The sequence below is a fragment of the Convolutriloba macropyga genome, chromosome 12 (assembly GCF_964194025.1).
Source record: "Convolutriloba macropyga chromosome 12, txConMacr16.3, whole genome shotgun sequence".
NCBI lineage: Eukaryota > Metazoa > Xenacoelomorpha > Acoela > Convolutidae > Convolutriloba > Convolutriloba macropyga.
Window position 1 is genome coordinate 50,834,921 of NC_134479.1, and position 17,342 is coordinate 50,852,262.

Genomic DNA, 17,342 nt, shown 5'->3' on the forward strand with positions numbered 1-17,342 from the left:
ACCTGCTTCATGATCTTAATTTCTAAAATTTTATCATCAGAAATTCGGCTCTTCGGTTTTCGAAATTCGGATCTATTCTGTTTCGGCCGCTCCAGCTCAGTGAGCATAAATTTTTTATGAGCCCCAGACGCACGTGCTATTTTCTTACATAGTAAGGTGCTATATAACAACATAGAATTTGTAACTGGGGGTCATAAAAAACACTGGGGGCGGAAACAGAATAGATCCCGAAATTCCTTGAAAACTCTAGCTGTTCTGCAATCGAAGTTTCTCAATCACCGCTTACATAACAATTCGTTTATCTGCCAAAAAGTTCACTCAATCGCCATAAATCAGAGAATTTAAATGCCGTACTTTAGAGCGGGCATTTAGTAAAGGTCGGAAGTAAATGTACGACGGCACAGATTCTCGATCATCCTTGTTATACCGGAGCAAAGTTAACGCTGAAACTCTCACCTGGGATTTGGCTGATCCAAAAAGAGAGACTGCGGGACGAACCGCCAGCGGGGGAACTGGCAAAACTGTAATCAACATCCAGTCAGGCCTCGCAAACCTCGGATTCATACCTGTCAATCATTACAAACGGTTTAAGTTGTAACGCAACAGAAATTTTGATTCTCAACCTAACAATCAATCATGTCGCTCGATGACTATTGAGAAAACAAATGAGACGTCGAAGTTTTTTTCGATTATGCTCATCTTGTGCTTACGACCAGTCAATCCGTTTTTTATGTCTGAAGTCTTTGACCTAGTCGAAAATCATGAAACAAATCAAGGAGTCAAGAGCTGACAGATTAGTGACGCTGCTGAACTAAATACCGCAAACATTTTTTTGGCGAATGGTTGTTTTGAAAAACTCAGAACCACTAGTATAGAACTCACCAATGATTTCCGAGTCCTCGTCTGAGATCTTTTTGAATATTTCATGGACCATCTGACCAGTAAGAGGAATCTTCTTCTCCTGCGTCTCTTCATTTATCACTTTCCACTCAGCTGTCAACTCCAATCCTGTTCGTCTGATTTTCGGTTGGTGACGACCACATCCTCCGGCCGCACCCTACAAGATAAGATTCATGACTCTCTTGTAGCTCAATGAAGTTTTCAAAGTTGCTCATAGAACACATCTATTAAATCTCTTATCAAATCCCGAAGTATTGCTTGTTTACAACCCTTCAAATGAAAAACAATTCTGAGTCAGAAAAGGTAAGCCTTTAGTCACTAACTTAGAGCCATTCAGAGCATGATTACTTGCTCCGCCAAAACCTTCACTTGGCCTATAACATATACCTATTTAAGTCAGAATACGAACAAAGTAAAGACTAGGCTTAGAATCCCAATTCTTCAAGCAGAAAGTGTCCTTTCCTTATCATAGGCAACATATTGACGGAAAATAGCCGTAATTGACCCAATCGACGTCCACTGGATTAAAACAAACATAGCCGGCAGATTGCCGAAATAGCTGCGAAAGAACAGACTTGCATGCCGTATAATAGAGATAGAAACAGATACAGATCTAAATTGAAAAATCGACGCCACTCGAAAAGCTAGGTAAAAAACATTCAGCAATAATAAAGCTTGCAATGATCTTAAAACCTTCGCTAGAGAGAGAAATGACGTCAGGCGCGCAAACACCGTTAGTGAGAGGAAGAAGTCATTCAGAGATCAGACGAGGAAACAAAAAACAAAGGACAAATCCTGAAATACAATTCAAAAAAATTTCAGTGACTACACAAAAATAAGTCCTAGAACGGAAAAAAAATCAGAAAATCAATGTCAAAATTCAGCATGTGAACAAAAAAAAACCTATAGCGATAAATTGAAAATTTGGTTCAAACAAAAACTAGGCCTAGAATGAATGATGATTGGATTGGGAGAACCATTTAGAAAAAATCCAATCCAAAAAATCGAAAAAACATTAAAAATCAAAATGAAATTGCCGCATGTGAACAAAAAACCACAAGCGAGAAAGAGAATTTTTGTTCAAACACCGTTTTCTCACTCTACTTTAAAATTAGAGTACAAAAATTTCAAGTCGTAAAACCACTCACTTTATCGCTCCGCTTCCTGTTTGGGCGTGACCAAAATCACAACTCCAATTTGACTTCAAAAATCATGAAAATTCTTTGAATTGTAAAAAACCAAGAGCACCGCAATAATGCTCCGCTCAGCTTACAGCTTCGCATCTATAAAAAGTACAACAAAAGACAGCCTAAATGTTCTAATTTAATGAACAGCTAAATAAACATACAAATTTATTTTTTAAACTGCATGAAGTTAACACAGTTAGAGAGGTGACCTGTGTAAAATGAAAACCGGGAACAAAAAGAACAGCGAATTAAAAAGATAGCAGGATAGATAAGTACTGAAATACAATTCAAAAAACTGAATGAAGAAATGAGATACCTGACTAGTCCAACAGGCCAAATGAATATTAAGAGCCGAACAGGCAAAAAAAGTTTGACAAATTTAGAGGGAAAAGCAGTAAAATTTTAATTTTGGTGTTGAGGTATTGAAACTATTTTTCTAATCAAACACACCAGAGAGCGAGAAAAAAAAATCTGGCTTCTAAGCAAAATTTTGCCAGGTATATAAAAAGAAACTGCCCAAAATATATAAAACTAATGATGCACTTAAATTTATTGGTGCTGTATTAAAATCAAAATTGTAATGCGCAAGAGCTATCTACGCAAGAGCCCAGCTGCAAGCTCAAAAGAAATTGACCACTTGCACAGGAAAAACAATGAAAAAGAATCCAGGAGCATTTGAAACATTGCAAAATCATCTCAAACTTAAATTGATTAACTTCTAAAAGCTTAATTATTGAAAATGTACATCTTGTTATAATGTTTGAAACACTACAAAAACAAAAATTTATATTTAGAAAAGGAGGGGAAAATTGGTTTCATACTTATGCAAGTGCCTTGAAAACAGTTTTATGCAGATAAAAAATATCCATTGATCTACAAGCGTCTTTCAAAACTTCCATTGGTGCTTAAAAATGACAAAGATGACAAGAACACAGAGGTTTTACAGAAGACCTCTGTGCAATAGGAACAAAGTCTAACATCTTGGCGTTGCATCAACGTCAAAAATTTTTCGGCTCAAAAACTTTGTGAAATGCCCTTTCCAACCTGATTTTAGGTGTTCCAGCAATTACAGCGCACTTAGCACTTAAAAGGTCTTCTATGGTCTGCGTAGGGACTTAAATTCTACTTAAAGCGCCCAGTCTTTATCTGTTGCTCCCGTTTCGGAAGCTGATTAAAAAAAGGTGTGAACTTCGGAATTCTCTGCATTGCAAAACATAAGGGTACCAGTCCTGACGTACAATTTGGAAAACATTGAACTCCATTCAAGATAAGAACCGCGCTTCACACCATGGAATTGTCCAGTCAAGAGTTTCTGTGAATATAATTAGAGACTAGTAAGGCGTCAGGCTAAGCCTGACGCCCCCGGGCTTTAACTGTTTATACCGTTTTTGACTAATATAATTGCTATAAACCTCGTTTGAGAGCAATGCAAAATAAGCTTAACTACCACAGGTGAAATCAGAACTCACCCTTAGAAACCAAAAATTTGATCAATATTACCACTCAAATTTGACCAAAAAGATCAAAAGGTGTGATCAGACAGTTCCCTAATGCAATTCAATTTCTTTAAAAAACTCCTAAATAGCCTTTTGAAAAGCCGACAGCTGCTATTAAAAACATAGCCAGCAGATTGTCGAAAAATAGCCTTCACTGATTTCCCTAACCCCGATTGTGATTGAAGCAAAAGAAAAGAATGAGAAAACTGATTAAAGTCAGGAACTTTTTTTAAGTTCAAACTATTTGGATTTCATTTTGTTGTTAGACTCCTCCAGTTTCTTTATGAGAATAGAGGGGCTAGTACTAATGCCAAAAGGAAATAGAGGTGTTAGCGAAGACTTATAAGAACAAAGTTCAAGTAGCGGACATGTTTTGACTGATTGCGTATTATTTTAGGTTGCTTTGCTGAGCAACTGATGTCTAAAAAGCACTTTGAGTAGAATGAAACTAGACTGAGGAAGTCAAAAAGATATCACGCAAAATGTCGAAACAGCGGCAAAATGATGTATAGATACAAATTTTTAATCGACGAAGTAGAAAACTTAGCAACACAAGTCCTGACCTACAATTCAAAGAACTTTCATCGACTTAACAAAAAACAAAACCTAGAATGGACTATGAAGGCATTGTGAAAACAATTTAGAAGAAAAACGTAAAATATTAAAATCAAAATACCGCATGTGCACAAAAAAAATTACCAGCGAGAAGGCGAATTTTTGTTCAAACACCATCTTTTCACTCTACTTCAAAATTTGATCAAAAAAATTGCACGTCACAAAACCACTAGCTTTTTTGCTGCATTTCCTGTTTCGGCGTCACCAAAATCAGCACTCCAATTTGACTTCAAAACTCATGAAAATGTGTGAACAGATCATAAAAAGCTTAGCTGGAAGACTTCCGGAAAAAATTCGAAGATACCTTTGCCAAAAAGCAGCCCGTCGAATTTTTAGTTTCTGGTCGAAATGAGCATCAGAGAAGATTATTCACTATCTTAATTGATTAAAAAATATCTAAACATAAATTTAAAACAAAGAGCAAAAATTCAGATAATGTTTCGATTTGTAAAAGTACCAAGAAAAACATTATTTCAAATACTTGACACAATTTAATTGCTCGGACAAATTCGGACATGCCAAAGAAGCATAAAACATCTAATTTTGAAAAAAAAGATTTAATTTGTAATAGAAACAGCCCACGAGCATTAAGCTAACATTCAGTTACAAGTAAAAGCAATAAAATAAGGCGCCAAAAATAGAAAATAACCTTGGAAGATGAAAATTTTGAGAGCGAAAAACTAGAAATTTAATTTAAATTTAAGTTTTTTGTCAAATTTCCAATTGCTTGTTGCCACAGAAACTATTTAATTTGTACCAAGAAATGCCCACGAACATTAATCCTGCATTCAGCTGCAAGTAAAAGCAATATAATTCGAACATTTGACCCGCCGGGATTCGAACAATTGACCGCCAGATCCATAATTCCTGCTACCAATTTTATATGAGCACCAAGCTTTACTTCGGAATGAGTGCAATAGAAATTACTCGAAAAATGAAACCCGAAAGCGTGCAAAAGCGCAAAACGGTTAAGCAAAAATTTTGCATAATAGAGACCAAAACGTTTACAATAATTCCTATGACCCCACCGGGATTCGAACCACTGACCTCTCGCTCCAAGGCCACCAGCACTAACCACTGCGCTACGAGGCACCTTATACTTTGCTGCAACCTCGGAGCCTTAGCAACTTCGGAGCCCTAGAGACCACTCAAAAATGATGAACGAAAGCCTGAAAAAATCACTTGAAAGTCAAAGAAAGCTCGAGAAGAAAAGCGCAAAAATGTCAAGCAAAAGATTTGCATATAAAAGGACACACATGTTTACAATAATTGCTATGAACTGCGTTCAAGAGCAATTAATTAGCGTCAAACTCCCTTTAATTGCCAAAACTTTAAAACTTCAATCCGAAATAACATCGTAGACATAGAAGTTAAATAAAAACGCTTGAAGCCGCACGTGAAAATAGCTTGGTTAGTGAAAATTTTTTAAACCTGCTTTTCTCGCTGTTTCAAAAGAAGGCACAAAGCTTGAATTTGTTCACTGAAACAACCGTTTACTTTTAAAACTTTATTCACTCGCGGTTTTCTTACTCGCTCACTCAAAAAACAGAAAACTATGCAGCCTCTTCGAGTCCGAAGAAGACAGCGCCTCAAAACTGTACAATAGGAGCGCAATAATTGCCCGCTGTTTTAATTGCAATAATTGAAAACTAGCTAACCAATCAGTTTCTTGGTACAAGAGCAATTGACAGACACGCAATATCAGCGACCATTTTGTCTGTGCTCGCTCTTCTGCAAACATCTCTAGTACCAACCGAAAGTAGATCACACCAGTAAATCGTGTGTTTCGTCGTGGAAGAGTTAAAAACAGTTGCATCTAATAACACTGTCTAATAGATGCAACCATATTCAATCGTTGTTATCTTGCCCAATGAGCGTCGAGCTCGAAATTGGCTATATGATATTTCAAGTACTTGACGCTAAATCTATGTAATGGCTCGTACGCAAAGAAATTTATAAACAAAAAGTCAGTCTTGCCTAGCTGAGTTGATAAAATCTAAAACAAACGATAAACATCGGACGGATAACTACGAAAAATTCAGCGTGGCAACTCCTTTATTACATACATTACTTTAGTCCCTAGTTCCATTTAAATCATTTGATTTCAAAGTCTAACTAATTACGTAGTTAACAGTAACAGTACCAAATGTCAGACAATCTCGTTAAAAATCTCGTATATACCGTAAGTGCGCTTTTGCATATAACCTACGATTTGGGAAATCATGCATATTCATACCCTCATTGATTTCTATTTCCCTATACATCGTCCAGCTTACTGAGGTCCATTTTCAAACCCTGGATCTACTTCGAAGCTGACGCTCTTAATCCTGTTCAAGGAGAAAAATTCCATTATCATTAAGTTTTTCTATAAAATCAGATTTTCATACAAAATTCATAATAGTTTCATTTGAATACAGGTACATTAGAAACACGTTTAAGAAAATCCATCCAAACAATTGTGCGGTTATCATTCGATCTTCATGCTGCCATCAATAGAAATTGCCATTCTTGTAAATCATAGCGTCCAGATGTCGTTGAATGTTCTGGAATCTGTCATCGCCAGTGTAGTTCACTTCTCCCCTTTCCCACTGGTCCTGGGTGGCAGGTCTAGGCACTCCGTCTCCAAATGACCCTTTAGGTCCAGTGCTTCCAGTTTCGCTACTGATCGGAGCTCCGCTGCTTGGCACTGAAGTTGATTGCGTAGTTTCTGAAAAACGTAATATGCCTATCAAAATCGTCACTCAGATTTTATGAATGTCCTAACTCTTACCCAATGGAGTCCCAAAACTGGAATTAAGCAATCGAAAACCTCGACAAAATGCAATTGAAATGCTCATTTTGAACGTCGTTCCTTTGTTTTGGTCAAAAACTGATCTTAGAACTCGTCAATTTTACGGACACTGTTATTATTTCGCTACTTGGAAGGACGGGGGCATCAACTTGATACTTAAAAATTAAAATTAAACCATATTTGAACTCATACTTCAAAATGAAGCATCTTTTTAAATATCTGACTCACCTCCCACAGTTTCTTGGGTGAAGAGTGGCTGCACGCTATGATTGAACACTTTCCACCACGTTCTGATGAACGGCTTTGTTGTATGAAACATGTTACTATCAGTTGCACTGCTACTTCCTCCATACACGTTATCATTCTCCGAACTGTAGCTGAAATGCCAGGGTTTGCTCGATCCCAAAAAGTGGACGACCTTCACCTGGGTTCCAAACTTCAGCAACGCTGGCAAGTAACTGTAAGTCAAATTAGCAGCCATATTGTAGACAAACGGAAGATGCCTCGAAATATCGGTTGTTGACCAGTCGCTAAAGTAGGAATTGAGTAATCCTTGGTCGCCTCCATCAAAAGAACCTTCAGATTTGGCTAGTTCCATCAATTTTCCATAGGTTTCCATGCTTGGTTTGAACACAAATACTCCAGTGTTGAACATATCGGGCCATCCAACATCGGGAGCAGCCGACAATTCTTCCCTAGCAAAGAGATCGTCAATATTTTCCACAACTAAGGTATCCGCATCCATGAAAACGCATTTCGTGTAGTGTGTCAGGGTCCAACATTGCAGCTTTGTAAATGTGATTCCGAGTTCCGGTCGAGCCATTAATGCAAGTCGAGTTGCGTCTCCGCTGTCCATCAGGGACACCTCGATCAATTCATCGAACGTCTTCTGGAGTGCCTCGCGAAGTTGGGGTTCCGGTTTGTATCCCAGAAGCACGACCAGTTTCTTGGTTGTTGCGCAATTCCTCAAAGATTGGCCGAGAACTAGCGCCCCTTTCGCATAGCTATCGTTTGTAATTAGGGTCACGTACGCTTCCGTCATTTCGAACGTCTGTCTTATTCTCGATCAATTGCCCAGACAAAGTTATTGCGAATTCGGAGTATTTCTAGTAGAATGAAATTCCTGGACTGGATTTGACGCAGATTTGGCTTGATAAACGATATCTAGTTTGGCTACTGACTGATACAGAGATAAGTATATTAACCAAATGAATAACTCAAACAGTACACAACGCTGGCGTCGTTTGCACTGGTTAATCAGGCGTAGTGTGTATTGTAGAAAGTTTACAAAGTTAATCTGAGTTTGTGATCAAACTTAGTTTATCAGTGGTTCTTTTGTTCTGAAGGACAAAATATCACGCTAGATATCCTTCACACGCACTAATTCGGTATCGAATATGATAAATTATTTACTCGATTGTGCAAAATAGGACCAGAGTCTAAGGCAAACAAAATGAATGTGTGCTCTTGCAACAAGCTCCTCAAAATTTGGCGTGAAATACTTCAGCAATGGGAGTGTAGCTAGTATATAGATGTATAATAATAAATGAATCTATACAAGCTAGACTTCGGAGAGTAACAGCTGGTATAGTATAGCTACTTCGTGAACAAATACAAATAAAAGGCCAGCAAAACGTATGAACAGAAACAGAAAGACGATTGACAATTTTACCACACAATGTTCAAAGATTATTCAGATCAAGTCAATCTTTTGATCACTATTCACCACTCCCTAATTGAGATTATTCACACGAGACAATATTTAATCTAGTACCTGTCGCTTTTCAGACCAAAATTGACCTAAAAGGTCAACTCATATTCGTTCATCACATTTACAGAAGCTGAATACAGACAACAAACCGTACAACTGCAAAGCTGAATTCTTGAAAATTATGCAATTTAACAAAGAACTTAAGGTGCTCCACATTGTATTCCATGACATATAGTCAGTCCCATAAAGTTGCAACGCTATCGAACGTCTCAAAGGTCAAAGTTCAAATTTAAAACATGCAGATATTAGCACTTTGATGTTCATTTGCTTGCCAGGAGTTTTTCGAACGTTCGCTTGCGTTGCAATTTTATGGGACTTACTATAAACTTGAAATGCTAGTTTCGAAGGTCGAAGTTCAAATTTTTGAAAAGCCTGAAGATGATTGCCTCAAGCTTATCGAACGTTGGCTTGCCTTGCCTCGTTCAACTTAGTGAAACTATAGTCTGTCCCATAAAGTTGAAATAAGCGAACGTTCGAAAACAACGAAAACATGCAATTGAGCATCAATGTGGTCATTTGAATGTCAACGTTTTGTCCATTAAGCTTTCATTCATCAAATTTTTCTACATGTTTTAAAAATTGAACTTTGAACTCTAACCTGTGGCGTTTGAAACGTTTGCTTATTTCAACTTTATGGGACGCGCTATATCATAAAGTTGAAATACGCGAACGTTCGAAGACGTCAAAAACAGGCAAAGCAATTGAGCATCAAAGTGGTCATTAATGTCTACTTTTTTTCCAATTAGCTTCTACTACTTTTTTCTGCATGTTTTAATTTTGAAGTGTTGCCCTTTTTGAAACTTTCGCTTATTTCAACTTTGTGGGACACGCTATATAGTCAGTCCCATAAAGTTGCAACGCTATCGAACGTTTCAAAGTTCAAATTTCAAATATGCTATTTCAACTTTGTGGGACACGCTATATAGTCAGTCCCATAAAGTTGCAACGCTATCGAACGTTTCAAAGTTCAAATTTCAAATATGCAAATATCTAGGAAAACACTGTCCATTTGCATGCCCCGAGCTTTCCGAACGTTCGCTTGCGTTGCAACTTTGTGGGACTTAGCTAGCGTGTCTCATAAAGTTGAAATAAGCGAACGTTTCAAAAGCCACTGGACTGATTTCAAGGGTCAAAGTTCAAATTTAAAGCATGTAGAAAAAATTGATGACAGAAAACTTAATGGAAAAACGTTGACATATTCAAATGAGCAAGTTGATGCTCAATTGCACGTTTTTGGTCTTTTTCGAACGTTCGCTTATTTCAACTTTATGGGACAGACTAGACTATAGTTTGTCCTATTAAGCCGCATCCGCAAGCGAAGAACGGTCCCAGAGGTCAAAGTTCAAATTTAAAGCATACAGAGATCAGCGCTTCGACTTTATTTGCATGCATGTCACGAGTTATTCCAACGTTCGCTTGCGTTGCGACGTTTATAGGACTAGAAATGCGTCCGATTTGTTATTTGTATGAGGGTTTTCCATTATAGCTCATTTTATTCGCTTTTTCTGCAACATGTTCTATGTTAACTTTGACCTTTATTCCAATGTTTTCAAACGTTCAGACTATAATTGCAAACTTGATAATGTGGTGTCCAAATGGAATGGCCTTTAGTCGAGAAAATGGACCGACCAATGTCGTTAAAAAATGCGAAATACCAGTAGGTATTTCAGAGCAAAGAACTGCTCTGTTCTGGTCAAAGTTCTGGAATAAAAGGCAAAGAGACAAACTTCTGGAACAACGGATTCAATAAATGGTACTATAGAAATCAAAAACAGTGCAGTCAAACCTTGTCACAGACCTTGTATACCTGTAACGAGCCTCTAATTCAACTTCGGCATGTTGCTCAAACTCAATAAGTACAAAATTAAGAAACTGCAATGACGCTGCTACAAATGAGTACCGAAAAATCTGAATGAGAGCAACGAAAAATCGAATGTGGAACACCAAGCAAATTAATAATTCAAAAGTGATCGATAGTTATTCCAGACTTTATTCCAGCTTTATACACAGCCGGTAGACTAGGGAATATAGCTAGGAAACGGCGTCGCCCACCATTTAGCAAAAACAATTGACCAACCCGTTTCATTCTGTTCACGCTTCCGTTTCATTCGGTTCACGCTTACTTGTTATGAGCAGCCTTTATTATACAGTCCTTTTCTGAACTCTAAGAGTTTACAGTACCCTTTAAAAATTGTTAAAAACAAAATGTAAAACCTCAATGCAGTTGAAATATCACAGCAAATAAGTATACCAAGATGTTAAAGGTAGATATAAGATTAATAAACCTCATCGCCAGTAATTAAAAATTAGCTGACACGAAAAATAGTGAGAATAGAAAAAAACAGGGCAAATGCAATAGGCCCACAACACTAAACCTTTAACAAAACAAACCAATTCATGTAGTAAACAAGAGTGCCTAAATCCAACAGTCAATCATTTCAGTTGCAAAGAACAATTCAATGGAAGGAATACTCTGAATTACAAATTGTCTACAAAAACCACAAAAAGCGTGCTCATTTCAATTACCAAAATACATCTAAACGCCGCATACAAGAAAAAAATTTCACATCTACTTCTTCTAAAATAGCTGTATGAACAAATTGCCCACTCTTGGCGCTCTACCAACATCACAGTAATAAATATTGTCTAAAAGGATTTCTCCAATGCTATTCGAGTCGTAAAAACTATGAAAATTTCCTTAAAGTGTAATCTTATAACCAAACAAGGCGGCTCGTTAATGTGCGTTCGCACATGATGTTCCGACCCGAGCTCATCTACATTTTTGACTTCATTGTCAACCAAATGAAGAGATAACAAAAATAGATGTTTGAATTTAAAATGCTACATTTGAAATTAATTAAACACACTAAATTCTGCCTCGATGAAATAGCAATCATAGGTTTCATTCATGTGACATCAATAACTCATCACAATAAGTCGTATGGCAAAGAAAAATACATCAAAACCACGAAATTTTTGAGAAAACCCATAGTATCAAAGTCAAAAAATTCTACAGCCTTCAACGGAAGGCATTTAATACGCTAAATTATGCCTAGATGATGTGACGACTAGGATGTTTGTCATTCAAAATTTATCAATAAGACATTACAACAAGTCATTGACTATGAAAACAACAACAAAAACAGGTAAAATCCAAAAGTTCGGTAGAAAATTGAAAGAAGAAAGTGTCGAAGCTATTTAAACCATAAGCTTTTTTTCTCTGAAAACTTTTTCAACGATCCATTGAACGTCTTCACTAAGCCAATGGGACCTATCAATATTAGGATAATGTAATACGATTTCAAAAGGAACCAAAATTACTAAAAAAATCCAAAAATTATAAAAATTATGAAAACTCGTGCACCGAAGTCAAAAAAACCAATAGTTAGAAGACAAAACCGCTAACTAGATAAATTGTTGCTGATGTAGAAAAAAAGCGGTTCTGTCATTACCGAGACTGTCTACAATCCACGAAAATAAGCTCAAGATTGATGTATGTTCAAAAATAAAAAATATTTTTAAGGTCTTAACAGCCATTTAACTCAAAAGCTTTCATAGGAATTCAATGAATACGCTCAGCTATGCCACGATGTGAATACAAAGATGTTTATGATGCCTAGGTAATCAATAAGACATCACAATATGTCTTATGACTATGAAAAAAAAACAACAAACACAGGCAAAAACCAAAATTTCTTTAGAAAAATGGAAGAAAGTGTTGAAGCCATTTAAACCATATTTTTTTCTCAGAAAGTTTTATTTATGATCATTTGAACGTCTTCACTAAAGGAAGATGTAGCCATCAATATTATGATGACGTGATAAGATTTCAAAATGAACCAATAAAACGAAATGTCCAAAAAAATTTTAAAAAAATTTGAAATCTTGTATAACCAATAGTTATTTGATAAAGCCGCCAATAAGATTAACTTATGTTGCAGTGGTATGAAGGAGTTCAATCCTGTTTTTACTGAGACGAAATTACAGTTCACAAAAATAAGTTTATGATTTACTAATTTTAAAAAAACTTTCGAAAATTTATTTTCAAAGTCTTAACAGCCATTAGCTGTCCACTCACAGCACTAGATAGGTTCACTTAATGCTCATTACCAAATCTATTGCACCTTTAGTCAACAAGTTTATGCCATAGGATTATAAAACTTTAGTAAAACCTCAATAAATCAAAATTTCATTTGAAATTACGAAATTTGAGATACGAGTCCAAAAAAAAACATGAGCGATCCCTTCGAAACAAATTTTTTGTTCATTGGGCTTCATTTGATCGTAAAAGAGGTTTATCATTAACGGAACTTCGATATTAAAAGTGTCTAGTAGTCTCTAGGTGACTTGAAAAACAAAAAAAATGCAGAATTTTCTAAAAAAAAGAGCTCCCAAACCTAATTCGAATTTTTTTTATATATTAAACTTCCCTCTAAGACTAGAACTAGTCTTTATTATCTCCTTTCGTCTATTAAAAACCTGAAATTGATTTACTTTTTGGCATGAAATCTAGTTTTGAATTAAATTTTTCATAGAAAAAACGTTAATTCGAACGAAAATTACGGTAAAAGTGAACAAAAGAACCAAATATCCAGTGTTCACATGAAACTTTAAACCTCGATAACTCCTCGAAAAAAACGAAATTCAAAAAAATCTTTGTAATTTCGAATTCTACGCTGGACGAGGTTTTTAATGATACCACGCACATTTCTCTTCGATGAATATATCGGTCGGCCAAAATTCACGAAACAAAAAAAACCCATTTGAGTATATAGTTCCTCCCCCCACAAGTGGGGTCGGAACAAAAAATCTTGGCTTTAGTAGAGCAACGAAAAGGTAGAGTAGTTTTCTAATCATCAGTTGCTGGATGACATTTCGAACAGATTTGGATTTTGATCAAGCATTATCTCACTTTGGAAAAAAAATAAGTTTGACACATGAGGCCGTAACTATAATGTTCTGTTATTTTTTCTTAAGTCTGATCCCAACAGTTTATTGTGATGCTGCTTGTTTTTGTATAAGCCTGTATAGTTGTTATATAAAAGCTTACAAAGCTTTGATTTCTACCCGCATTGATCATGTAAGTAATATGCGGCACCATGAAACTCAAGTATCATAGTGAAGCAAAAGGTTTGGTTTCGAAAGCCATAAAAATCTAAGTTAAAGATGTCTCTACAGCTATTATGAAAATGAACTCAAACTAAATAACAAGGGAAAGGGGGGGTTTAAACAGTTACCGACTATTTACATGTTCTTTTCTGAGCAGATGAAAATTTGTATGACGTGATATTAATATACTAAATTGGTCACAAAAATATAGCACCAATGGATAGAACTTCAATTTTGGTAAACTTAGTTTGTTTTGGTCTCTGATTTTTGAAGTCAATTTTTTGTTCTTTAGCTCGTCAAATGTCGCACCATTATCGCATATTTTCAAGGCTATGTGTAATTATATTCTTAATCGGAAAAATTTAGCAGAACATTTTTCATATGAATCGTGATTTGGATATCATGTTATCGCACAAAATCTCGACAAACGGAAACTACGCTGCAGCTAAACAACAAAAGCTACGCCAACTAAAAATCAACGCGAACAACATATGTAGGCAAAATTTTCCGCATTCGCTTCAGAATCACCAAAACTTACTGAATTCGACCAGCATTTTCAAGTACAAGTATTTTTAACTGAAAATTGTAGTTGATGTATTATTTCAATTTCAAACTGCAGCTGCATCTAAAATTTGCTTTAGTGTGTCTATGAAAAACTTTATCAATATATCAGCAAGAACTTTATGCTGGAAAAGAATCTTAGTGAAACAGAGACTGACATAAAAATCGGGTATCAAAAAATTGCTTCCGGTATCAGTTTCCTGTGTCTCTGCGTTCTCTCTTAGTGATTGTTCAAGTGAGTCGAATAATTCTCAATACAACTTTTACAAATTAAAAAAAATACAAATAAAATTCAATAGAATAAAATATACAACTGAATGTGTCTAATGTTTTGCGGAAAACTAGCCATTGAGAGTTTTACCATTTCCCAAAAGTCTCAATGCAAAAAAATTTCCCCTAAATTCTTAACGGATAACACGAAATTTTACAGCAATTGTAAGAAATGTAAGAATTCCAAAATCTTCCAAAAATTTCCAGGATTCGATGCAGCTGGCAAGCAAATTCAACTAACCTTTTTCTTGTTCTGGTTGTCCTGTGTGAACGGATCTTCGACCTCTGCAAACTTGTCAGTTTCGATTTCATCTCCACCCTCACACATGTTTCTGCTTTTACACATGTCGTAAATGAGAGTCATTCGTCTTCGAGGGTTACTCTTTGTTTTGGACAGAATGTCCTGCACGGCCGCACTTTCCTGTAAAAAAAAACACTTAAGTTTGTTAACGAAGTTACATCTCGAAGAGCTACGCGATTCTCGTTGAACGTTTGATTTTTTCAGTGACTGCGTAGCCTACACATCCAAATTGTAAGCAAAACCAAGATCGACTAACTTTGGACAAATTACTCTCAATCTGCCGAAGTGGCACTGCCTTTGGTTCTTGTAGCTGCTTTTGGTTCTTGTAGCTGCAACTGAAAGCATTGCATAGGTTCACCAATGGCTCTCAAGAAACCAAAATGGATCTTTGCTTAATAGGACGAAGTCTTGAAGCTGCAAAAATGACAAATGAAGACAAAACAAAACCACTAAAATATTTTGAAACGACCGCACTCCAAAATAATCCGAACAATTATTGATTGTAAGAATCCAAGATGAAACCAAACCTAGCCCCAAAATTCCTGCGCGTCCAACATAAACGCTTAATTATTCCATACTTTATCAAAAAAGATTAATTAGCAAATTTAGCAAAAAAGTTTAATTAGCAAATTTAGCAAACTATAAAAGATTCAATAAACCAAATTAATGATGCATTTTGTATAATTATTGCGTTAATTTTCGGAAAAACCGACAAAATTATAAATCCAGAAGACTCCTATAGGAAAGGAAAGTCCAACTAGCCCATTCTGAAGTTTTCAGAAAATGGGACAGCGGATGTTAGGTTTCTATTTCTGGCATATTTAGTGGTACAAAAAGCGTATTAGGAGCCATTTTTGATTTAGAAATTTAGAGAACAAAAATTTAACCAAAAGACTCGGATAAAACCAATCGACAAGCAGAAGTGTAACCAATACCAAATTTCCGCAAAATTGACAAAATTTGGTCAAAAACACGGATAATGTGAAAAAACAACGGAATTCCGACTATTAATCACCAAATTTGAAATCTCGATAACTCCCTGCAGAAAAAGAAAAAATCTTTAACTATATTACAATGCGACTCGCAATTCTCTATGATGAATAAACGGCAAAAATTTACTGAACCCCCCCCCCCCCCCCCCCCCCCCAAGTGGGTCGGAACAAGAAAGAGAAATATTAGAAATATTATTTTAGAAATACAATAGCATGAAAATGGTCATAGTAGTTTTTCTAAAAGAAACCAGGCAAATTTTAAGTCAGCGCCAAAACAACTTAGGGCAAACTCTAAAAATTAATACTGATCTTCAAGACGTAATAAGACAAACGATTGCAATAATTGCTACAAATTCTATTATTTCAAATATCCGTTAAAAAAGAATAACACTGCAGATATTGAGACTTAATTAGTTCAAAGTGATATTTTTCTACTGATAGAAAATATCGCGCCAAAAATACTCAAACCATGAGATCAATTTAAATAAAACAAAAATTCGTAGAAGATAAATCAATAAAACCATACCTAATTTCCAGTTAAACAAAAAACAAAATTTAAATTAATTTTTCGACAACACTAACATAAGCGACTAACGCCAGGTGAATTGCTCCCAAACGACAAAAGAGCAGTTGGTTTTATCAATAGATAGTTGCGCGTCTTAGGGAGGCTAGCTGTAGCTTAATTGAGGCGGGGTGAGCTTGAGGGGAAGGGGTGAGGAGAAACGGGTGCTCAGCGCGGTCGAAGATTCAGGTTTTACGGATGGGATGGGGACGAAGTGAGGGTGGTCAATTGGGGAGGGCTCATACTCCTAAGAACCACTCCTTATGATATGAAATGAATTAATCTTTTAAAGCGGGTGGAATTGAGTGGAATTGGTGGGGGAGAGAGGTCGAGGTGGGGCATATCCTCGTCCAAGAATTTATTATTATTATATTTATTTCTTTCACAAAAATGAGGGACTACTCCCGCAAGATAAATAATTTAGATGAATCATACTAGTTTAGGTTTGTTAAGTTGATTTCATTCCAGGACCGACATTTTTCGCAAAGACAGAACATAGCCGGCAGATTGGCGGAAAATAGCCGCGATAGACGCTTGTGGCCTACCATGAATTGAAACAACTAAAGAAATAAGATTGACAGATCGACCACCAGCTTTTTAGTAGACCACTAGACTTTTTGGGCTAGATTCGGACTGTCATTTTCATGAGCCACATTTGCTCTACAAGGAAAAAAACCTGATGGAGATGGTTTCAAAATTAATATTCGATACTAAAACTCAAGACCTTATTACTCAGGAATTAGGGCATATAAGTTTGGCACTGCTTAGATGCACACTATTGACCTTT

The 17,342-nt window shown here is 36.1% G+C and overlaps 2 protein-coding genes across 2 annotated transcripts in view; both read right to left on the reverse strand.

The window, feature by feature from the left end:
* Positions 1-17,342, reverse strand: part of LOC142351100 (DNA-directed RNA polymerase II subunit RPB1-like) — a 43,633-nt gene that overhangs the window by 22,200 nt on the left and 4,091 nt on the right. Inside the window, 3 exon segments of the mRNA XM_075403188.1 lie at positions 457-566; positions 883-1,057; positions 14,942-15,121. Coding sequence (XP_075259303.1) covers positions 457-566; positions 883-1,057; positions 14,942-15,121 — 465 coding nt within the window.
* Positions 6,543-8,729, reverse strand: LOC142351101 (glycogenin-1-like). Its single transcript, XM_075403189.1, has 2 exons — positions 7,218-8,729; positions 6,543-6,905 (listed from the first exon to the last, which is right to left on the reverse strand). The coding sequence occupies exons 1-2, from the start codon at positions 8,029-8,031 to the stop codon at positions 6,688-6,690; spliced, it is 1,032 nt and encodes a 343-aa protein (XP_075259304.1). The 5' UTR covers positions 8,032-8,729; the 3' UTR covers positions 6,543-6,687.